We start from the raw sequence: 22,939 nt of genomic DNA, 5'->3' as shown, positions 1-22,939 counted from the left end.
CTCATTGAAAATTAAGGTGAAGGCATTAATTTATACTGGTAAATGCAGGGTGGAAGCTTTGATTAATTGTCTGCAGCTTTTATTTTTAAATATAAAATATGTATGTAACATTGAAATACCCTATATATATAGAGACACTGTCAAAACATAAAATTTTTATTTATATATGTAAAAAGTTCAAATGCTTCTAAGTTGTATAAGGAGTGAAAATCTTGAAAGGTCTGAAGTGATGGGATTTGATCTGAAAACCTCTTTGCTTTCCAGGAATTCAACTTGTAGCTTCAACCAGTCTGAGGGTAAACACTTTCAATTCAGTGCAAGGATCAGGTTTCATATTTAAAAAACACCATCCCAGGCGTGCGCCTGCGCAGAGCCCTGGCTGTGGGCACGTGGAGGAGCTGTGCCCGTGTTCTTCACTCTTCCCGTGCGAGCATGAACCGAGCTGGCTTGGCTGGAGATCTGCCACAAATAATGTGCTGAGCTCTGGGCAGGATGTGGGGAGCGGAGCGCAGGCTCGCCCTCCCAGCCCCTCGCCATCCCCACACGGGAGCACATAGGGCTTTAAGCTGTGCTGTCAGCGTGGTGCGGTGGGGCAGAGCTGCCCTGGCTGTGTGCAAGGCACTGCTGCTGGGCTGGGGACTCCAGCCTGTCCCCTCCCTGCTGGCACGTCCCCACGCACCGGGGCTGTTGGCACCAGGCTGGCGTGGGGAGCTCGACTCCTCGCCCGCCGGGGTTCAGCAGCAGAGCAGGGGCCGACAGAGTTTTACAAGGCAGGATCATTTTCTCATTAGCAGCAGTACGAGCCGTGTCCTTGGTGCCCAGCCTGCTGAAGTGCAGCCACCAGTTCAGCTGTGCCCTGGCTGGGATGGCACGGGAGGGGAATTATCGACTTAGGAGGAGATGAACACCCCAGGTCACCCCTGTGCTGCACCAAGTCAGCCAGGGCAGCCACCCCGGGCTATTTTTGAGACTGGAAACATCAAGTAAAGCAGAGGCAGGGTGAGGAAGTGGCTGATCCTCTGAAGGGAGGAGGGTTAGAGGCTCCATTACTGCTGCTGGAGGTGGTGAGAGCCTTCATCCCGCTGGGGCTGTGGCCTGGGGGGCATCAGGTGATGCAGGAACCTGTGTCCCCCACAGTGCCACTGACACCAGTGCTGCTGCTGCCGCCGGACTGGGCTTTGCTTGAACCTCATCCCAGTCAGTCCCAGCTGCGCAGGCACGTGAGGACACTGTCCCTGCCCAGGAGCCCCAGCCACGAGGACAGTTTTAGCACATGGGAGCACCGTGCGCCGTCCTTGGGTGACCTTCCCTGGCAGGCAGGTCAGGGCAGGCGCAGGATGGCTGGTGGTGGCGTCTGGAAGGCACTTGGTGCTGTGGCCACAAGGACTGCACTAACACTGCGGTCAGAACCTTCTCTCCCTGACAGATTTTGGGTGTCACTGCCTGGGGAATGCACTGTCCCCTCACTGCTATGGGCAGAGAGGCCCTGTGACAGCTGTGAGAGGAAACCCAGCAAAAAAGGCAGCCCTTGGTAAAACAGAGCCGTTGAGCTCCACTGTGGGCAGGGACCCGGGCTGAGTACTGCGGGTGTGCTCTGGTAATGGGAGTTTACCGGGAAAATTGCTTCTGGAAATTTGGAACAGTATCAAGCAACCAAAATAACATCTATCCTACTTGAGAAGCCCTTAGGTTCTGTGTACAGCCCATCTTGAGTTTTGAGATAGTTTGGATACTGTTTACTTGAGTGAATAAACAAGGTTACTGACATGATGTTACGTACTAGCACCCACAGCAAGCGGCTTGCTCAGGTGGAAAACCCTCAAACACCCTCAGGTGCAGGCTGGGGGGGCTGCCCGGGAGGTTCAGGGATGTTAAAGGGGATGGGGAGCTCAGGGGCTCCTCTGCTCTTGCACGGCAGGAAGCAGAGGGAAGTCTGTGCGTAATGTGAGAGTTTGTATTGATCCTTTGAGGAGGATTCCAGGCAGGATTGCCCTGTGCAGGGTACTGCACTGGCAGTCCTAGCTGGCATTGAGACTTGCCTCTCTCCTGCTGGGAAAGGCCCTGCTGGAGGAGCACATCTCCCCTTGCTGTACCAGGGTCCTTCAGGGACAAGGCACTGGTAGCTTTTCCTTTCAAGAGTCACATGCTCCTTTGGATGCTCAAAATTCCTCCTTTGGCCAGAAAATGCAAAGGTTTCTTTGGTGTGGTGCTAAGGCTGCTGGGGCTCCTGCAGGTACCTGTCCCAGGATGGGGATGAGCACCCAGCTGGGTTGCAGGGCTGCAGCACGTTCCACTGGGGACACAGCTGTGCTGTTGGGGACACCCTCAGCTGAGGCTGACTCTGGAGTCTGCTCACAGTCGCATGGGGAGGTGGCTGGAAATCACAAATCTATAGCTCATGTGAAAGCTCCTCTCCTTTTTTTTCTTTTTTCCCCCCCCAGATTATCCTCTTGATCTGAGCCACAATGACACCTTTCTGCAAGCCACAACGTTTCTTCCTGAAGACTTTACCTACTTCCCCAACAATACCTGTCCTGAGAGGCTCCCTTCTATGAGTGAGTGGCATCCCTGTCGCCCCGTGCCCCTCTCCTGCTCCCCATGGCTTTGGAGGGCTCTCAGTGGCATTCCCAGCCTCACCACCACTGCACCTTTCCCTGCCGGGCACCTGGGGATGAATGGGAGCACTGTTCAGAGCCAGCTCCCTCCTGGGAAATCATTGTTTACCCACCCTCAGGAATTAATCCCTGCTGTGTCGGAGGCATGTCTCCCTGCTGAAGTAGGAGCCCATTGCCTGGCAAACACAAACAAAAGAGGGATTGTGTGCTGGGAGCTGGTGGAAAGGCTCTGCCAGCCCTTTTCCAGGGGCAGTGACGGCGGGGTGGCTCCCTGTGCCTCGGCAGTGCTGCCAGCCCCAGCCCCGAGCTGTGCCAGGGCTGCTGTAGGACATGGGCTGGGCCCTGGGGGAAATGCTTCACCAAAGCTGCCCTCAGGTGGAGAACTGGGCTTCTGGGGGCAAATGTTTCCAAAGGGGAGAACGCTCTCTGCTGAGGTGGGAGGTTTAGTCTGCTGGAAACAAGCAGGGAGGAGCAGAGGGGTACCCCTGGCATGGGGCTCTCATGGAGAGCTGCATCCAACAGCAGCCACAAAGGCTGAGGAGGCTGAGGTGTTACAGCAGCAGCATTTCCTAATTGCTTTTGATGGGGCTGGAGGAAAGAAGCTGAGAGCTGGAGATGGGGGACAGGGATGGAGCGATTGCTGCCCCAGCACCACAGCAGGTCCTCACCTCTCTGCTTCTCCTGCTCCACAGAGGGCCCCATTGATGTAAATATGAGCGAGATCACCATGGAGGACATCCACCAGTTCTTCTCCAAAGACCCTTCCATCAAGCTGGGAGGGCACTGGAAGCCGAGTGACTGCCTGCCTCGCTGGAAGGTAACTGGGAGCTGGGCAGCAGGAGGGCCATCATGGGAGCCTCTGCTGTGCTGCATCCTCAGAGCAGTGATGGGGAGCTCTGGACTGTGGGAGCGCAGTGCCCAGGGAAGGAATAGTGAACTCAAGGGCTGCTTCAGTGTCCCCAGTGCTGGGCAGAGAGGACAAGGGGGCACTGCAGGTCTCCCTTCTCAAGGTGACACTGAGTTTTTGCAAAGCAACAATTCCTCAAAAACTGGATAGGAAATCCATGTTTTGGGAGTTGGGAGGGTTTCAGGCTGGTCTGCATGGGAGAGCTTAGAGTGCTTGGTCAGTGCTGCTCCTGCTCCTCTAGCCCCAGCCCAGCCCAGCTGCTGCCCAGCCCGGCGTGGGGCAGTGGGTCAGGGCCTGTTCTCTGCTCTCAGGTGGCGATCCTGATCCCATTCCGCAATCGCTACGAGCACCTGCCCGTCCTCTTCAGACACCTCATTCCCATGCTGCAGCGGCAGCGCTTGCAGTTCGCCTTCTACGTCGTGGAGCAGGTGAGACAGGGGCAGGCACAGCTCTGCCCTGTCCCAGGGGTGTCCCTGCCAGGTCACACCTCTGGCGTGCCAGGTGCAGGCTCATGCTGCAATGTGTAAGTTGTCCTGTTCTGTCCAAAAGGGGCACAGCTAAGAGATTACTGGTGCCTAGAAATTACTGGTTTTATATGAAAAATAGAAATTGGGGACTTGTGTTGTTGGGGTTTTTTTGTTTTGTTTTGTTTTTTTTTAATTGTGTTTAGTAGGAGTTATTTTGTAAAGAAAGCTTTGGACCAGGTATTTGCAGTTTTTTTGTATATCCCTGCAGGGGTTCCAGGCAGCATCCCCTAGGCACAGAAATGGCCTGACCAGAGTTAGGCATGTCATGTAGAACATGAGTGTTATTTCATGTGTACATGGACCTCTCACTTAAGCTGTTTGGCTTCATCCACACAATAAATGTGCCTCCATATTTAGATCTAGCTAAAACATATTGATCAAAATTGGAGTTTTTTCCAAGTGTCTGAGAAACAAGGCTTCAGCATCTTTATTTTTACTCCTGTATTGTAAACTGGATATTGCAGTGTTGGTTGATCTCACTGGTCTGCTCCAATACATCACTTCTTTCATGGTGCCAGTATGGGAGCTGGTTGCCCTCTGCAGTTTTCTAGGCAGGGCTGGGAACATGCACAGAGCAAGAACTGCAGGGACTCCTCTTGAGAAGGAACTTTCTCCCTGCCAGGCTGGAAACCAACCCTTCAACCGTGCCATGCTCTTCAACGTTGGCTTTCGGGAAGCAATGAAGGACTTGGACTGGGACTGCCTCATCTTCCACGACGTGGACCACATACCAGAGAACGACCGTAACTACTACGGCTGTGGGCAGATGCCCAGGCACTTTGCAGCCAAGCTGGATAAGTACATGTACCTGTAAGCACTGCTCTTCTCCCTGCTGCCACAACTGCTGAGGGCACAGTGATAGATTTCATTTATCTATTTTTAAGGCAGAAAATGAGTCTGGGTTTTTTTCTCAGGCTTTGTGCAAGGGGAGCGTGAGAGGAAATGTCAGAGAGCGTCCTCAGGGCTGGGGCTGTCCCATGGCAGCTGGGAGAGCCCCATGCAGGGGGCTCTGCCCTGACAGGGGCCTCTGCCCTGACCCTTCTCTCCTGCTCAGGCTCCCGTACAACGAGTTCTTCGGGGGCGTGAGTGGCCTCACTGTCGAGCAGTTCCGGAAGATCAACGGGTTCCCCAACGCCTTCTGGGGCTGGGGTGGCGAGGATGATGACCTCTGGAACAGGTACGGGCACTGTGGGCCCCGTGGTGGTTCTGTGAACTGGGCCTGGCACTGATGCTCTGAGGGGACAATTGCCACCCTGGGCAGGGGCTGGGCTGGCTGTGCCTGCCTGGCTGTGCTGGCTCTGTGGGCAGGGGCTTCCCCAGGCTGCAGGGCAGTGTGTGGGAAGCAGAGGGGTGCTGGCTGGGAGGCTGCTGGCTCTGTGCAGTGTCCCAGGCCCAGCTCTGTGCAGTGTCCCAGGCCCGGCTCTGTGCAGTGTCCCAGGCCCGGCTCTGTGCAGTGTCCCAGGCCGGGCTCTGTGCAGTGTCCCACTCTGAGGCTGCTGGCTCTCTGCAGTGTCCCAGGCCCGGCTCTGTGCAGTGTCCCAGGCCTGGCTCTGTGCAGTGTCCCAGGCCCGGCTCTGTGCAGTGTCCCACTCTGAGGCTGCTGGCTCTCTGCAGTGTCCCAGGCCCGGCTCTGTGCAGTGTCCCACTCTGAGGCCCAGCTCTGTGCAGTGTCCCAGGCCCGGCTCTGTGCAGTGTCCCACTCTGAGGCCCGGCTCTCTGCAGTGTCCCAGGCCTGGCTCTCTGCAGTGTCCCAGGCCTGGCTCTGTGCAGTGTCCCACTCTGAGGCTGCTGGCTCTGTGCAGTGTCCCAGGCCTGGCTCTGTGCAGTGTCCCACTCTGAGGCCCAGCTCTGTGCAGTGTCCCAGGCCTGGCTCTGTGCAGTGTCCCAGGCCTGGCTCTGTGCAGTGTCCCAGGCCCGGCTCTGTGCAGTGTCCCAGGCCTGGCTCTGTGCAGTGTCCCAGGCCCGGCTCTGTGCAGTGTCCCACTCTGAGGCTGCTGGCTCTGTGCAGTGTCCCAGGCCTGGCTCTGTGCAGTGTCCCACTCTGAGGCTGCTGAGCGGGCCCCGAGGTGCTGAGGGACGTGCCTGAGCCCAGGGCAGCGGGAGGTTTGTGTGGCTGCTCCGTGGGTGGGAAGGCTGAGCCATGGCCCCAGGAGCTCTGAGTGCAGCCCTGAAGCACTGCCAGCACAGCAAACACAACGGGTGATTATTTTTTATTTTATTTTATTTCTCCCCTTTCTAATGCAGAGTGCAGTATGCAGGCTACTCGGTGACTCGACCAGAAGGAGACACAGGGAAATATAAATCAATTCCCCACCATCATCGGGGTGAAGTGCAGTTCCTAGGAAGGCAAGTAAATTTTTTTAAGAATCCCAATACATCTTTCACAAACAACTTCAGGAATTAACACTTGTAGCTGAGCAGCTGCTGGACAAGCAGTGCAGGCTCTCTTCTGCAGAGGGGCTGTAGGTTTCTGCTGCAGAGATTTGAGCTATCTGCTGGTCTTCTTTTGCAGCAGACTCATTTTTGGGGGTGTTTCCATTTGAGTTTCCATCTTTAGCCCTACTTTTCATTTCTCTGTTGCACAGAATGCAGCCAGTCAGAGATGCTTCTCTGACTTCACTCTTGAAAAAGAGAAGTTGCTTTTGGTTTAAAAAAACCATATTTAGTCAAACCAGTGAAGCATGGCAGGCTGCTAATGGCATGGGACTGAGCTCTGGTTCCTGGTACTTCCCCCTTTGTTCTCAGCCAGCACCTTCCCCTGCCTCATGGCACAGCCCTTCCCTGGTCCCTTCTCTGTGCCCAGGTCATAGCCCAGCTCCCGCTCGCCCTGGGGCCTCCAGGCTCCCAGCACTGTGCTCAAGGGAGTCTCTGTCCTGCTGAGATATTTCTGCCTATTTTCCTCTCACAACCCTCCTCTTTCTATTTCCTCATGCTGCCTCTCAGTGTGTTTGAGGCTGCTTTTGTGCACCAGCTGCAGTTTCCTTCCCTATATCACCATTCTGCTGGTTTTACTTCCTTGCCCCCATCCCTCAGACTAAAGCCATTTAGTTCTGTTCTTGTTCATGTCTGGTTTCATAAAGGTGGCAAGGACCACGTCCCCCTTCAGCTGTGTCTCCCTGGGATGGTGTGGAAGGTGGGCTTGGCAGGACCCCTTTGGGCAGGTGCCACAGGTTGTTTTGGTGGCTGAGTGCTTGCTGGTGGCACAGTGAGCATTTTGCCCTTTATCAAAGGATGGACTTCTCTGGAATTTTCTGGTATTTACTAACACAGGCTATTTAAATGTGATGGTTGCCTTTATTAAGGACTCGGAAGTTCATTGCTTTGTAGCTGCTCCTGGGCCTGGCTCTTTGAACGGTGTTCTGGTAGTCCCGGGAGGAGTTTGCAGGTGCTATGAGATCCATGAAGTGACTCTGGCCTCTGGTTCTCGTTGCACAGGTACGCCTTGCTGAGGAAGTCAAAAGAAAGGCAAGCCCTGGACGGCCTCAATAACTTGAACTACTTTCCAAACGTCACATATGACGCCTTGTATAAGAACATCACTGTTAACCTGACACCGGAGCTGGCTCTGGTGACCGAATATTAAGAGCAGAAAATAACTTTGCTCTGCCCTCCACCAAGAAAGCACCACACTAGACTTTCTTTTCCAAGGGTTATTGAGGACAAGCAACACTTTGTCGAATGAAGGATCACAGTATTTTGGAGAAGGAGGCTGAAAGTGCACGCACAAATTGCCCTAGCTGTACCAATCCAGACCGATACCTGGGCAGCGAGCTCAGCAGTCTCTTTATTTTTTCTGCCACTTGCTTTCTGGGTTTCAGGACAACAGTTCGACCTGCTGCTCTCGTCTCCACATTCCTCCTCTAGCAATCTCTGGCACTGGGACTCTCCTGGGATGGGCTCTCTCCTCCGGGAAGCGGCTCAGCTGAGGGACTCTGGCTGCTTGGCAGTGAACGTCGCGAGCAATTTGGGTGGCAACTGCCCTGGTGGGAGATCAGACGATTTCTGATGCCATTCTTCTATGTCTGTGCGGTTTTTTAAATGACCTGCTTGAAGTACATACAACAGAATCGCTTCTTAAAGAAGTGTAAGTGTAAATATGCTGTGTAAATCGCCCCTTTTTATTTTTCTCCTATGGCTCAAGTCCAAGCGAGAGGTTTACATACGGTCACTCATTTTAGTCCTGAGTTCTGAAAACACTTGTGTGAGCATCACTGTACTTGTGCAAGGTGTTCCCTTTTAAGCCAGTGAGCCTGCTCGCATGATCCCAGCTGGGCATTTGCAGAAATGTTTGTGGGCCAGGGCCCAGAACCTTCCAGTGCAGTGGGTGAGAAATACAGCCGGGTCATCACTCATTCCAGAAACCACAGGGCTGGCTTGTTCAGGGAGGGTGAGGAAATGGGAATATTTATTACAAACCCTCCCTTTTCTGTCACTTTTGCAGCGTGATGTGCAATGAGTCCAAAAGCCCTGTGGAAGGCAGTCCTGTGGCTGTGGCTCTGTCCCACTGACAGCAGGGCTGAGCCAGAGGGGCTGGGATGGAGCCACTGCTCCCATGTGAGCCCTTCCCACAGCCGTGCTTGCCCTCACTCTGGAACGGTTGGGGAGGTTGTTTAGTTTGTATTTATCGTGTAAATCCAACACAGAGGTGCTGTCAGGGGCAGGCAGCACCTTGTGCTGTCCCCCTCGGTACCTGGCAGCACTGGCATGGGCACAGCCATGGGACAGGGTCCCAGCTCAGTAAGAGGCATGAAGGACACGTGAAAATATGAGGACTGGGAGCCAGAGCTGGGTCTGACAGCCCATCCAGCCACCCAATGCCATCCCTCTGTCCTTCACACCGTGGGCAGGCTGCACTTCAGGCCCTGTCCCCACGGACACAGTCCAGCCCTTACACAGCACTGACACCACCACTTTCACTGGACCTCTCTGACTTAAAAGTAAATGCATTGGGTGTTGGTTTTAGTTTGTATTTCCACACAACAAGGGCGGGTACTTGACCTCCGAAGGACTTCAGCTCTTTCATTGCATTGTTTGCCTTCGGTTTCCTTAACTTCTCATGGTTTACACTGTTTCCTCAGTTCTGTGGACGTATGATCCCCATACGCATCTGTGGTGGGTGTGACTGCCCAGGGCATTCCTAACCTGTATCCAGAAAATGTTAGTTTAGAAAACACGTTTTGTGTAGATCTTATCGGCCGGCATGAGAGGACAGCGAGCCTGCCCTTGAAAAGCGCTGATGAGTTTGTAACTAAGTTTTAAAGTCTCTGAACTTACATGTGCTTTAAACTCGCTTCCCGAGGGGATTCAGCCTGGTTATTTATAGGCAGAGGTGAGGATTTGCTTTTTCTGGCGCATACAGCAATAAAGACTTTTGCTTCGGAGTCTTGATCTGTAATTCACGTGGACCCTTTCCGGGTATTGAACCTGCGTTGCCCTGCCCCTCTTTTCTTTCATCTTGAGACCTTGCTAGAAACCTGTCTTTGTTTAATGGTGCTTCAAACAAGGAATGTATTTCAACTAGTCCAAGTTCACTACCCCGGAATCATGCATGTGTGTGTGAGTAAGTGTTGAACTACCTTAGTTGGGATCCTCAGCCTTCCATGTCCCTGACACCCGGCGCACCTGGTGTGGAACAAAAGCCGTTACCTCTGCTCAGAACTGCACTCTGCGGTTGGCACAGAAGGGTCCATCCCCAGCAGCATCCCATCCTTCCTTCTAACCACGTTGAGTTTTTTTTCCCTTTTTAAAATGTGGATTATCTGAAAATGTGCACTGTTAATCTTATCAGCTATGTCAAATACTGTATAGTAAATGTAACTGTTAAAAACATACTGTCAAGCGCATGTGCTGTTATGGTGTAAAAATTCTTGTATTAAGGAGAAATTGTACATATTCTGGCAGCTGAAGTTCGACAAGGCCACTCGTTTGCCCCTTCCACGTCAGCGCCGTCACTCAGCCCTGCTGGAGGGCAGGTCCTGTGCGATGCTGATTTATTTTTTTAAATGAGCCATGTGGGTTTTATTTGCAAAACTATTTATTGACAGTTAATTCTCCATAAAGCTCTGCTTCTCTAAGGGAGGTACCATCTGAGCATCGGCCGCGCACTTCAGGCCCCTCACCATCAGAAGTGGCTTTAAACTCTCAAGCAGCTTTCCATCATCATGGCTTTTGAGCTTACTGTTATGTTTTTAAGAGGTGCCAGGGGGACATTTTTGCACTGAAGATTAGTGTTTTACAACACACACACACTTCTCAGCAAAGCAATCCTTTGTGTCATTACATTTATTTACCCATGTGTTTGTACATTTTTGTATTTGTTAATTTATGAATGATTTTTTCAGTAAAAAATACATATCCAAGAACAGAGATTGCAGTGCTTTGCTTTTTTATTTTTTTTTTTTAACAGGAGGCTGGGGTGTGCTTTTTTGGTAGGAGGTGAGGTTTGTAAGCCCAGAGGGGTAAGTGTCAATGAGAGTTTGAGCAGTAAGGGTGAGCCCTTGATGCTAAAAGCTGGTAAGAAATTTCTCATTAGGACGGACCAGAAATAAATAGAATGTGAGATGTGAATGCTCCCCAAACTCTTCCCGATGTGTTGGTGCCTAAGCCCTTTTCCAAGCATCTGCTCCAGTGTGGTTCTGGTGGAGGGGTTGGCTGCCTTAGGGTGTTAGGAAGGTGCTTGGCTGAAGGTGGTGCAGGACTGGTGCTGGGGACTGTTGGTAATTGCATTTTTGGACAACAAACCCAGGCAGACAGACAAGCTTCCTTGCAGCAGCTTTAAAATGTCTTTCTCCTGCTCTGCAGCGTACAGGCATGCTAGAATAAATAGCTGGCAGCCCCGGGTTGCTCCAAGCCTTGCCTTTTTTTAGCTCTCCGTCTTCTGGGAAGCTTCCTCCCAGCCGCGGCGCTGGGCTGGAGCCGGGGGTTGTCGGGCTCCTTCCAGCGCTGCCCCAGCGCCCGCGGAGGGAGGGAGGGAGGGAGGGAGCCCCGGGGCTCCTGCAGTGCCGGGGGCTCCTGACCCGCTCCCCCCGTGGGCAGTGAGGCTCGGCCGCTCCCTCGCCCCGCCGGCGGGGATGCGGATGGGCCGCGGCGGCTGAGCCCAACAGGCCGGGCTGGCCAGCCGGGAGAGCCGCAGGATGCCGGGACACTCGGCCGGGAAATCCTCGCCATCAGCGCCCCTCGAGCCGCACGGACGGTCCGAGGGCCGCGGGGGCGGTGCCACCTTCGGGACCCTCTTGCGCCTCCACCCGCACGGCCGGGGCCGCCTGCTCACCTGCGCGGCACCTTCTGGTGGCCGTGAGCCCACGGGCCGCCGTGGGACAGGAGCCGTGCGCCTCCCCACCTCATCCCTGCGCTGCTGCCCTCCATGGCATCAGAGCAGCTTAATGGCATTATTAATGCCAATTAATGGGGTGACAGCCCCGGATCCACCCGGGTACCTGTGTTATCTACAGCTGCCTCCAGCACAGGGCTCAGGGCTGATCGCTGAGCCTGGCAGAGCACATCCATTCACAGTTCAGAGCCGCTGCTGCGGCTGGAAACCTTTCCCAGGTGACCGAGCTGAGGAGCCTGGGCACGGCCGGGCCGGCAGCCAGTCCTGGGGCGCACAGGGGTGACAGGGATGCCATGTCCAACAGAGCTGGTTCCCGTGGGGGCTTAGAGCCTGTGGGGCGCTAATTGAGCCACGGCCGGGCGGTAAATGAGCCACGGCCGGGCGTTACGGCAGCACAATGGGCAGTGACCGTCGGCGCCGGGCCTGGAGGGAACCCGGGCTGTGCCTGGGGACAGCGGGACAGCTCCCCGAGCCCGGGTCACCTCCGCTGGGGGAGCCCCTGCCAGGCTCGGTCCGCGTCGCTGCCGGGGGCGTTCGGAGCCTGGTGCGAGCCCCGCTCCTCAGGATGGGCTGCGCTGGGGCTGCCCGGCCACGGCTGGCGAGCGCCGGGGACCCTGGGGCGAGCGGAAAGGGCTCAGCCCCAAACCAGTCCGGGCGGCCGGAGGAGGGGAGCCCCGGGCCCCGGAGCCGCAGCCGGCTCAGCTCAACAAGCTGCAGGTGGGCTGGAGGCTCGGTGCCCCCGGAACCGGGCACTGGGCAGCGGGGCTGGGCTGGGGGCACCGAGCGGGGCCGAGCTTTGGGACAGGGCTGGGCCGGGCTTTGGGTCCGGGCCGGGCCGGGCTGGGGGCACCGAGCGGGGCCGGGCTTTGGGTCCGGGCCGGGCCGGGCTTTGGGACAGGGCTGGGCCGGGCTTTGGGTCCGGGCTGGGCCGGGCCGGCGGCGCGCGCTCCCACAGCGATCTCTGGCGGCGCCGGGAGGAGCGGCCCCGGCCCGGCCCGGCTGCGGGGCTGCCTCGCGGGCCCGTCCCCGTGCCCCCTGTCCCCGTGTTCCCGTGTTCCCGTGTCCCCGTGTCCCCTGTCCCCGTGTCCCCGTGCCTGTCCCCGTCCCCCTGTCCCAGTGTTCCCGTGTCCCCGTGTCCCCACCTGCCGGGCTGCCACGCCGCGTCCCCACCGGCACACGGCGGCACCGGCCCTCTCCCGGAATTCTCCTTTCTTGGGGCAGAACAGGGTCCAGCTCTTGCCGGAGGGGGAGAAATCCCAGTTTGTCAGAGATGTCGAGTGCAGAGGGAAAGCGCAGCCCCACGAGCCCAGGGGAGGCAGCCGGAGGCTTTGGCTTCTTGGCCTTGGAGGTGCCCCAGGCAGCCTTGTGACACCGTTTGTTTGGCCCTAAAGCCAGGTGTTGGGCTGCAGAGAAGGAGGTTGGGATGTAAACTGGGGCAATCTGGGAAGGCATTTGGAAAAGGACACAGGTGTTTCTGCACATCCCACGACTCTTTCTTTAGAGGTTTTTTCCACAGTGGGAAGTTTGTTGGGAGGTCTTGGAAAATCAAGGTGTCTTGGGGGCTTAACTCACTCATCCCTGCTCCCAAACCCCGTGCAAGCCGCTGGCAGCAGCTGCTCCCTGGAAGCATCTCCCGTGATCCCTCAGGTGCAGTTTAGGATGTGGTGAATGTTTAAACTCGATCCTGCAGACTTTTCAAGCTCTCTCTCCTCCTGAGGCACTGCAGTCCCTGTTTTTCTTCCACGTCCATGGGCACTGCAATGTCTGCCTGTGGTTTGTGCTGTCGGATTCCCGCTGCCCTCGTGGATCTGCCATGTGTGAGCTGGATGATGTGAAAGAGTTCTTTGGGTTTTTCATGTTCTTATTTGGTAAACTTGTGTTGGTGTTCTGGGAAACTCATCCCAGTGCTCCACAGGGTCTGTGGATATAAATCTGCTCTGAACTCCTGCTTATTGCCAACATTTTTCAAACCAGATACCGAACAAGAGAGGGTTTTAGTTAACATAAACCAGAGGCAATTTATGATGACAAAGTATTGCAAGATGTGTGAGGGAAGAGACAAGCTGCTGAAATGTTTGGCTGAAGTGAAGAAGTGGAATGTTTTTCTCTGTTCAGTGGCGTCCCCAGGGCGGGCTGGGGCAGGGTGAGGAGGCTGCACAGCCCCAGCTGCCCCTGCCAGGGCCCGGGGGGCTCTGGGGAGGATGGAGACCCACGGTGCCCAGCAAACCTTGGCAAGGCCGGCTGGGTCAGGCTTCTGGAGCTCAGCTGCTGCTCCGTTGCTGGGTTTGGGGGTTTGTTCTCTTTTCCTTTAAGGTACCTTGAGAAGGGGTGCTGGCCGGGGGTGTGTGTGGCTGCAGCAGCCCCTGACACGTCCAGGTGCTGACAGCCCCAGCTCAGCGGGCTGGGAGGACTCACCGAGCCCCATTCTCCTGGCTGCTTTCCACCGGCCCAAGGACAATGGTTCCTCCCGCTGGGACCTGAGGGAGTTGGACCTGGAGAAGGACTTGGAGACGATCCCTGTGGAGATGGGGAACTCGGTTCTGAGATATCACGGGGTTCGAGATTAGCGCGATCTAACACACAGATATTTAAAAAGCTCTCTGCTTTTTTAGCAACGTGGAGCAGTGTGTGGGCTAATGGGGAAGTGTCCCCTGCTCCAGGTGGGAATTGGCCTTTTCCCTCCCTGCCTGGTGCCCCGGGCTGGCTCAGTACAGCAGAGCCCAGCGCGGCAATGGATGGCACTGCTGGCACTGCCGGCAATAGGTGGCACTGCTGGCACGGGCCAGGCATGGCAATAGATGGCACTGCTGGCAATAGGTGGCACTGCTGGCACGGGCCAGGCACAGCCATAGGTGGCACTGCGGGCACTGCTGGCCATAGATGGCACTGCTGGCACTGCTCTCCATAGGTGGCACTGCGGGCACGGCTGGCAATAGATGGCACTGCGGGCACTGCTGGCCATAGGTGGCACTGCGGGCACGGCTGGCAATAGATGGCACTGCGGGCACGGTTGGCAATAGATGGCACTGCTGGCACTGCTGGCCATAGGTGGCACTGCGGGCATGGCTGAGCCGCCGCCGCTGCCCCGCGCCTGCCCGGGCTCTGTCGGAGCTGTGGGGCCGTGATCTGGGCAAACCCCTGCAAGGTGACTGCAGCGAGGCTTCATGGCAGCACCCGAATTTTGGCTTCTCTTTGCCTGCAGTGAGAAGGAGACATCTCTGGAAAGCCAGAGCAGCAAAGCAGCAAAGCAGCAAAGCAGCAAAGCAGATGGGAGATGCCCTCAGTATCTGCTGCTCAGGGCTGGGGTTCCTGTGCTCTGTCCTTGCCTGGGCCAGCCCCACAAACCAGCTGGGACTGACTCTCCAGAGCCAGAGATCTGGAAAAGGAGGGAGAGGACGGTTCCCTGCAGGGTTATTAGGAATTAAACCCTTAAAAGAAATCACCTGCACTCTGGCTGTCCACCTTCAGAACATCCCTGTTTGCTGGGGAGAACCTGCCTGAGGCTGCTGCTGGGCCAGGCTGGTTCTGCATGCCCTTGCCTCTCCAGCACCTCATTCTCTTAGCCAGGCCTCAGCAAATGCATCCTCCCAGGGCTGCACAGGGGTGAAAACACACTCCCATCACAGGGCAGACCTCATATTTTTGCAGCCCTGAGGTTTGCTGGGTGTGATCTAGAGAGACATAAGAGCAGCTTTATTCTCTCTGATGCATGACCGAGTCAGCTTGTTTCCAACATGAATGATTAAAGACCCATGTGCATTTGTAATGACCATATTCTAATTAAAAAGCAGCCCCCTCTTTGAAAATTTGGGCAGCTACAGTGGCATCGTGCTAACAAAAAAATAATTAATTATTTATATGAAGTGCTCTGGTCTTTAAATTACTTGGGTTTAATGTACTGCAAAGGCACTTGTATCAATAACAGGGCTATTTTACTTCCACTTAATCATCACAATTTTATTTATTTATTTATTACCAAGAACAAAAATACCCAGGCTGGTCCATCTGATACTTTGCTGCACCGCTGAAGGGCTGCTTTTCCTCCAGTCTTACATTGCAGTGCTGGTGGTCTTGCTGCCCTTCCACAGCCCCTGGGGGCCTTGGAGCTGTGTGGGGGCCAGGATGGGGCTCCTGTCACCCCGGGCATTTGTCACCAGGGTGGTGCTGTCACTGACCCAGGCGCTGCTTTGTGGGGGCTCTGCTCGCTCCAGCACCCCTGAACAGCTCCGGGCCCTTCAGGTGTTTATTTTAGGGTAATGTAGGCCTTGTGTTCCTCTGGCTTCTCCTGTTTCTCTGGTTTCCTTCAGCCATGGCAGCAGTTCAAGGTGAGTGAGGAGCAGTGACTGAAGCAGAGGCCAGGCTGCAGGGCTGCTGTGTGGGTGTAGCTGGATGATGCAGCGGTTCTGGGCTGGTGCTCCTCTTCTGCCTCTTCTGGTTACCAGCAACTCTTCACTTTCTCTTCTTTTCAGTTATCAATTTATTTTTATGTTTTTTTTAATATTTGCCATTCAAATCAGTTGGGATTCAAGCTGCCCTGCTCAGCAGCCACCCCATTGGGGCTGACTGACATGTTAATGTGCTGTTAATGCCAGAACAGGCAAGACTGTTTAGCAGAAGCAGCTTTGGAAACCAGGAACTGATGGGCTGCAGGAAGGTGTTGTTGCATTGCTGCCATTTCTAAAAGGGGGGTCAATAGATTAATAACAGGATTTGCTGGTTCAAGTTAAAGGAGAATCACTGAGAGGTGGAGCAGAGACCCCTTGAGTGCTGCTGCTGGGACACTGAGCTCCCAGGGTGGCGTGGCCAGGCTGGGAACTGCTGAGTGTGACACAAGGTGGGCCCAGGGAATGCTGAGAACCTTTGGTACCTTCTGAAACACCAGCCCCAATTCTGGCACTGCAACCAAGATGACTCCAGTGCTCCAGGGGTGTGTGATTGCAGTGCACACGTGAGGTTCTCACAGAGCAATCACAGCATGGCAGGAAGGGAGATGGAGATGTACCCTAATCCATCCTCCTGCACCAAGCCAGGACCAATATGTCTAGACCATCCTGACAGGTGCTCAAAGATCCTTTTCTTGAAAGCCCTAATGATGTCTCCACTCCCTATTGTCCTTGGGCATACTACCCCAGGACTTACCCTTTTTGTTCCCAACAGTCATGCCAATTGTCCCATCCTATTGTATTTTGTCCAGTTCCCAGCAGACAAGGAACACAAACCACTGCTGTCTTCTACAGAAGCCTTTTATGAACAGAAAACTGTCACCCCATCCCTGCTGTGCCTTCTGTTTCCATGAGCTGACCATTTTCCTCCACCTCTCCTCAGCGGCTGTTTTCCACGTCTCTGGTCACTCCTTTTGCTGCCCTCTGGGCTCTGGCCAGTGGGGGCCTGGCTCCCTGGATGAGCAGTGCCCAAACTTGGACGCAGGGCTCAGCCCACGCTGTGGTAGCAGGGCATGTGTCTCACACACAGCTTTTCTGTTTATGAATTCCAGCATGATAGCTGCAAGAAAAAAGCAAACAATGTCCTGGTAGCCCTTGAGATTTGGACATGGTGGAGATGAGGACCATATAAGTGCATAGATGGATGTGTGGATAAAATGCAGACTTTCAGCGGTCAGACAGAAGGAACCGAGCGAGGGGAAGCGGCCCCAGGGTGGCTGCTGGTGTTTGTGAGCCCGGCTCTGCCTGCTGGGCTGTGGGAGCAGGGGCATCCCCACCCACAGGACACAGCAGCAGCCCTATGTCTGTCCCCTGGACACACACAGCGCCGCTGGGTTTGCTGTGCTGGGGCTCCCAGTCCCTGTGGGTCCCAGGGCTGGGAGGGTCTGAGCCCTCCTGCTGCTGCAGCTGGCTTTGGTTTGGGTTTGGGTCTGAACCCTCCTGCTGCTGGAGCTGGCTTTGGTTTGGGTCTGTACCTCCTGCTGCTGCAGCTGGCTTTGGTTTGGGTTTGGTTTTGGTTTGGGTTTTGATCTGAACCTTCCTGCTGCTGGAGCTGGGTTTGGTTTGGGTTTGGGTTTGGGTCTGAACCTTCCTGCTGCTGGAGCTGGGTTTGGTTTGGGTTTGGTTTTGGTTTGGGTTTGGGTCTGTACCTCCTGCTGCTGGAGCTGGGTTTGGTGCTGCATCCACAGGCAGTCCTTGGAGCCGTTCTCATTTCCCTGGCACTCCTGAGGAAAAGGCTCTCTGGGAGAAGATGAGTTGCACATTTTCCCCCTCCCCGTCAGCCCAGGCGTTCGGCAGGAGCTGCGGCGTGATGCAAAGTTGGGCTCTGCAGAGGATGGCGGGGAGGCGTCGGAGCAGCCCGCGGTGGTGGCTGGAATTCCTGTTGCCATAACAACCCAGCGCAGCCCTTAAATATAGAGCCGGTTTTACCCCACAGCCCCGCTCCGTCCTTCCCGCTGCAGCGCAGAGCGAGCGGGCTTTGCTCCCTCCTTTGCCACCGCGGAACCCCAAGGTCAGGAATGGAGGCACCCCTACAGCCGTGTGTGCTCTGTGGGGTCAGGAGAGCACTGACCATGACCCTGGGGCTCTGCTCCATCGCAGCTTTTCTGTGTGGGGCCCAGACTCTGCTCTGGCCCAGGGAACATCCTCGGGGAGGCTGGGCTGAAAAAGAGATCCCCTGGAGGAGTGGAAAACATCCAACTGCTGGAGCAGCTGTGGGGTGGGAGGGTACGGAATGCAGCCGGGCACAATGCAGCTCTCCTGGCAGGGATGGTCCCGAATGCAGCCCAGGGATGGTCCTGAATCCAAACCCAGCACAGGAATGGTCCTGAATCCAGCCCAGGGATGGCCCCAAACCCAGCCCAGGGATGGCCCCAAACCCAGCCCAGGGATGGTCCCAAACCCAGCCCAGGGATGGTCCTGAATCCAGCCCAGGAATGGCCCCAAACCCAGCCCAGGAATGGCCCCAAACCCAGCCCAGGGATGGCCCCAAACCCAGCCCAGGGATGGCCCCAAACCCAGCCCAGGAATGGCCCCAAACCCAGCCCAGGGATGGCCCCAAACCCAGCCCAGGGATGGTCCCAAACCCAGCCCAGGAATGGCCCCAAACCCAGCCCAGGGATGGTCCCAAACCCAGCCCAGGAATGGCCCCAAACCCAGCCCAGGAATGGTCCCAAACCCAGCCCAGGAATGGCCCCAAACCCAGCCCAGGAATGGTCCTGAATCCAGCCCAGGGATGGTCCCAAACCCAGCCCAGGAATGGTCCCAAACCCCACTGAAGTCCCTTAGCCTGAGAGAAAGGTCATCACGTGGAAAATGTACCGTGTGCCTTTGGTATCTCCAGTGTATGATTTCACTGCAAACCCATCTGTTATGTTTGTTTTATTGCCCAGCAAATTGTGTAGATGCTTTTACAAGTTCTTGTTTATCTATTTAATTAAAAATTGGGTTTTATACCATGGATCAGGAAGAGCCATAAACTGCAGGAATTATTTATTGGTGCAATACAGTGGGAGATCTCCCAGAATCCTGGCTCTACTCTGTTGGTTTCATTATGGTGCTGTAGTTTAAGTAGTTTAATTCTGTTAGTTTGTAAGAAGGATACTTGGATTGCAAGACAAAGCTGCTGGTTGGTATGAAATGCTAAAATTAAGGTTTTCTCACAAAATCCTAATTCCTGTCCCTTGTTAATCTACACAGAAGTGCAACTTGCAAATGTCAGATGAAACTCTTATTCTTTACCATCTCCAATAACATCTTATCACTCTTAATATTGTGTAATTTTCTCCTGGTTGAGTCATTGAAAGTAGCTAACTTTCCCGAAATGGCCTTTCATTCCTGCTAGAGACCAACAAATGGTGGAAAATTCCAACCTGAGCATTTTTAGCTTTGGCAGAGGTACAAGTAACAGAATACAGAACACCCTGGGCAGGTCAGGCAGGTGCCCCAGTGAGCAATAGGAGGCAGCTCTTCTGCACCGACTCCTTTATCCCCTCAGAGGCATTTTCCTTCTGCTGACCTCTTCTGAACCAGATTTGAAAGACATTAGGCCATAAATCCTGGGGTTTGAGAAGGAAAGATACCACTTTGGGATATCACAGCCCCAAAAAAGACATCGGATTCACTATCAATTGAACATTGAGTAAAACAGCAAGGGCCTGCTTCCCATCACCTGGCTGCCATCTCCCACCTCTCTCTTTCTTGAGAATTGTTGCTTTTTAACCCAGCCATGCATTGACCAGTGCACTGGGGTGATGAACTGGTAGAAGGAGTTGCAGTCCAGCCCACCCTTGTTTATGTCAGTTTTGCAGCTGTGGGAATGCAGCCTTGAGGCCGTGTCCAGGGTCTGAGGGGGCCGTGTGTGCTCTGCAGTCGTTCCCAGCAGCTGAGCCCTGGACAGCTCATCCCGGAGAGGTTTCAAGGGAAACTGCCAGAATCCAAAGGGCTCCTGCTCCTGGGACGGGGGGACACAGGGACACAGGGACACAGGGACACAGGGACACAGCCCCTCCTGCTCCTCCGGGATCCAGGAATGCTGAATTCAAACCTGGAAACTGTGAGCAGGTCAAAGGATTTGTTTGTCCCTACAAAGTCACCCCCTAAATGTACTTTTGTCCATATTAGGGCTGGAGCATCGCATTTCTCCTGATTAAGCAAATGATTGGGAGGTTTGGTTTCAAATGGCACTGCAAAGACTTGTAAAGCAAACCGCTGAAGTTCCTGGGTGGCTCCCCAGACAATGCTGATTGTTTGTGCTTGTTCCTATCCTAATTAAACTTTTTCCACAGGGAAACTCTAGTTTTAGTAATTTTTTTTTTTTTTTTGCAAAATTGAACTGTTCTTTTTTGTTTGTTTGTTTACTAAATTGAAATCCACAAAGACAGATGCTTTAGGAACAGATACTGAGACCTGTTGTTCACATTGTTGGGTCTGACTTTTTACAATGCATCTTCATTGAACTCCCTTGCCTGCAGGAGTCCTGGGGACTATTATCTGCTTTAGATGGCAAAGCAGCTGCTGGGGCCGTGGGCATCCACTCCCAGGGGTGGCACATTCCCCGAAGCTCAGCCCCTGGGATTCACCCAGCCCTCATCAGCCTCCACACTGCTGCCATCCAGCTCCCTTCTCCCTCTCCTCTGGAAGTGGGAACAGTTTGTGCAGCCACGTGTAGGACCCCAAAAGCCAATTCTCATCTTATCAGGGTTTTACTGCAGAAAGTTGAAAAACACCCCTGCAGGACCAATAGCTTTAGGCCAGGAGGAAATTGCAGCTGCTTTATGGAGCCTGAGATGCGCTGGCATGGTCAGGGGAGCTGGATTGCTGCGTGGCCCCTCCGCCCCTGCGCAGCCTCTCCCAATCAAAGGGGTGGGCAGGGCAGGGCAGGCAGAGACCCCCTGGCCTGGAGAGGAGCCTGTGATGGGCAGAGGTATTGAATTACCCTCTGTTCATTTGGGTGGAGAACCTCCTTCAGTCCTTCTGTGCGAGGGAAAAGAGACTGAAGAGCAGGCACGGGGAGCAGAGCCAGGGCAGTGCTGGGTGGGTTTGGTTCTTCACCTCTGGGTTTTGTGCAGGACCGTGGCTGACCCCTGTGAGCGTGCCAGGAAACAGAGACACCGTGAAGGGGTTGAGTAAAACTGGGGAAAACATCTCGGGATGTGCTGCCCACAGGGGGTGAGGGTGTGCCAGGGGGGCACACACCCCGTCCTGGCAGCTGTGCCCTCTGAGCAGGGCCAGGGCGGGCAGGGGGAGCAGGGGCAGGGGAGCTGGCACAGGGTGTGTGCCCGGGCTGGGGGATGCCCGGGATGGAGCTGGCACAGGGTATGTGCCCGGGCTGGGGGATGCCCGGGGCAGAGCAGGGGAAGGGGAGCTGGCACAGAGTGTGTGCCCGGGCTGGGGGATGCCCGGGATGGAGCTGGCACAGGGTGTGTGCCCGGGCTGGGGGATGCCCGGGGCAGAGTAGGGGAAGGGGAGCTGGCACAGGGTGTGTGCCCGGGCTGGGGGATGCCCGGGATGGAGCTGGCACAGGGTGTGTGCCCGGGCTGGGGGATGCCCGGGGCAGAGCAGGGGTGGGGCACCCCCAGCTGCCTCCCACAGCCCTCGGGCAGGGGCTCTGCCTGGTTCTGGCACCAACAGGAGCGGCGGGGTCAGCTGAAAATGCAGGCTGAGCTTGAACCTGAAGGGCCATCACACTATTTTGGAGAACAGCTGTGAAATACTGAAATAGTGAAGTACTGCTTGCTCTTCAAACATGATGGTTATTGTCAGTTTTGGGAGATTGCTGGGATTTCCTGATTTAATGGGGCTTAACAGCTTGAATTGAGGGCCTTTTGAATTTTGCATTACATTCGCTGTTGTTAATTATGATGTTAATATTTAACGAATGGAAAAAGACAAAGGTAGGTAGCTGATAACTCTTCTAAAATAAAAATCTCTGTTATGACAATCCCGAGGAATCTTTGTATTGTTGTTAGGTACCTGAGAACTCTCGTAAAATACAAAGATTCCTCGGAATTGTCATAATAGAGATTATTATTGGTGTTACTTTGGTTACTGGAACGATAGAACGTAAAGGCTGGGAGAAGGGAGAGAAACCTCTCTGGGCCAGGGTCAGGGTCAGAAGCTTGCAGTGTGAGTGGCAGGGAGGCCGTGGGGACGGGAGGTGCCCGGTTCCTGAGGGCTGTGCCATGTGTCCCCCTGTCCCTGAGCCACGCTCTGTGCTGTGGGCTGGGCTGTGGACTCGGCCCTGCTGGGCTGCCTGACGCTGCCCTGTGTGCCCCTGCCCTGTGTGCCCCTGCCCCGAGTGCCCCTGCCCTGTGTGCCCGTGTGCCCCTGCCCTGGGTGCCCGTGTGCCCCTGCCCCGTGTGCCCCTGCCCCGTGTGCCCCTGCCCTGTGTGCCCGTGCGCTGTGTGCCCCTGCCCTGTGTGCCCCTGCCCCGTGTGCCCCTGCCCCGTGTGCCCCTGCCCTGTGTGCCCGTGCGCTGTGTGCCCCTGCCCTGGGTGCCATGTCCTGGGTGCCATGTCCTGGGTGCCATGTCCTGTGTCCTCGTGTGCCCCTGCCCCGTGTGCCCCTGCCCCTGCAGGGCCCCAGGGGGTTCCTGCTCCTGGGCTCTTTCTCCCCTTCCCTCGGGACCCTTCTCCTCCCCAGCCAGCAGAGACTGGAGGGGCAGCTGGGTGGGAGTTTGGCCAGACCCCATTTTTCCCCTGTTTACAGGAATTTCTGCCCTCCCCAGTGGGTGTGGGGCCGGCTGAGCCCTGCAGAGCTGGCAGGAGTGCAGAGCAGGATTCCCAGGGCTGCCCTGCCACATCCTTTGCCCTTTGCAGAGAAGGAGCCCCATGTGCTTTGCTGAAGAGCTGCACTGCAACTGCTGTTTGTGGAAAACAACGTGTTCACCAGAATTCTGTGTTATAATGAGGAGTTTGGACAGAAAAATGCTTTTTAGAGCACTGCAATGCTGGAATTCAGAAAGGATAGAAATTTCTTAGCTGTTGACCTTTTTAGATGTTTAGTCATGCCAGAAAATGAGTCTCAGCAGGGCAGCGGATGACTGGCTCAGGTGCTGGGATAAAGGTTTTCTTGCAAGGCTGTTGGGATTTTGGTGCCTAAATCAAAAGCAGCTGAGG

The 22,939-nt window shown here is 55.1% G+C and overlaps 1 protein-coding gene across 1 annotated transcript in view; it reads left to right on the top strand.

Moving 5' to 3' along the window:
- Window positions 1-8,639, top strand: part of B4GALT5 (beta-1,4-galactosyltransferase 5) — a 30,606-nt gene extending 21,967 nt beyond the window's left edge. The window contains exons 3-9 of the mRNA XM_058036081.1: window positions 2,442-2,555; window positions 3,308-3,432; window positions 3,834-3,950; window positions 4,672-4,859; window positions 5,104-5,226; window positions 6,294-6,395; window positions 7,485-8,639. Of these exons, the coding sequence (XP_057892064.1) occupies window positions 2,442-2,555; window positions 3,308-3,432; window positions 3,834-3,950; window positions 4,672-4,859; window positions 5,104-5,226; window positions 6,294-6,395; window positions 7,485-7,632 (917 nt within the window). The 3' untranslated portion in view covers window positions 7,633-8,639. The remainder of the gene's footprint in view (window positions 1-2,441; window positions 2,556-3,307; window positions 3,433-3,833; window positions 3,951-4,671; window positions 4,860-5,103; window positions 5,227-6,293; window positions 6,396-7,484) is intronic.
- Window positions 8,640-22,939: the final 14,300 nt, after the last annotated feature.

The sequence above is a fragment of the Melospiza georgiana genome, chromosome 17 (genome assembly GCF_028018845.1).
Source record: "Melospiza georgiana isolate bMelGeo1 chromosome 17, bMelGeo1.pri, whole genome shotgun sequence".
NCBI lineage: Eukaryota > Metazoa > Chordata > Aves > Passeriformes > Passerellidae > Melospiza > Melospiza georgiana.
This window is presented reverse-complemented; position numbering and strand designations above follow the sequence as displayed.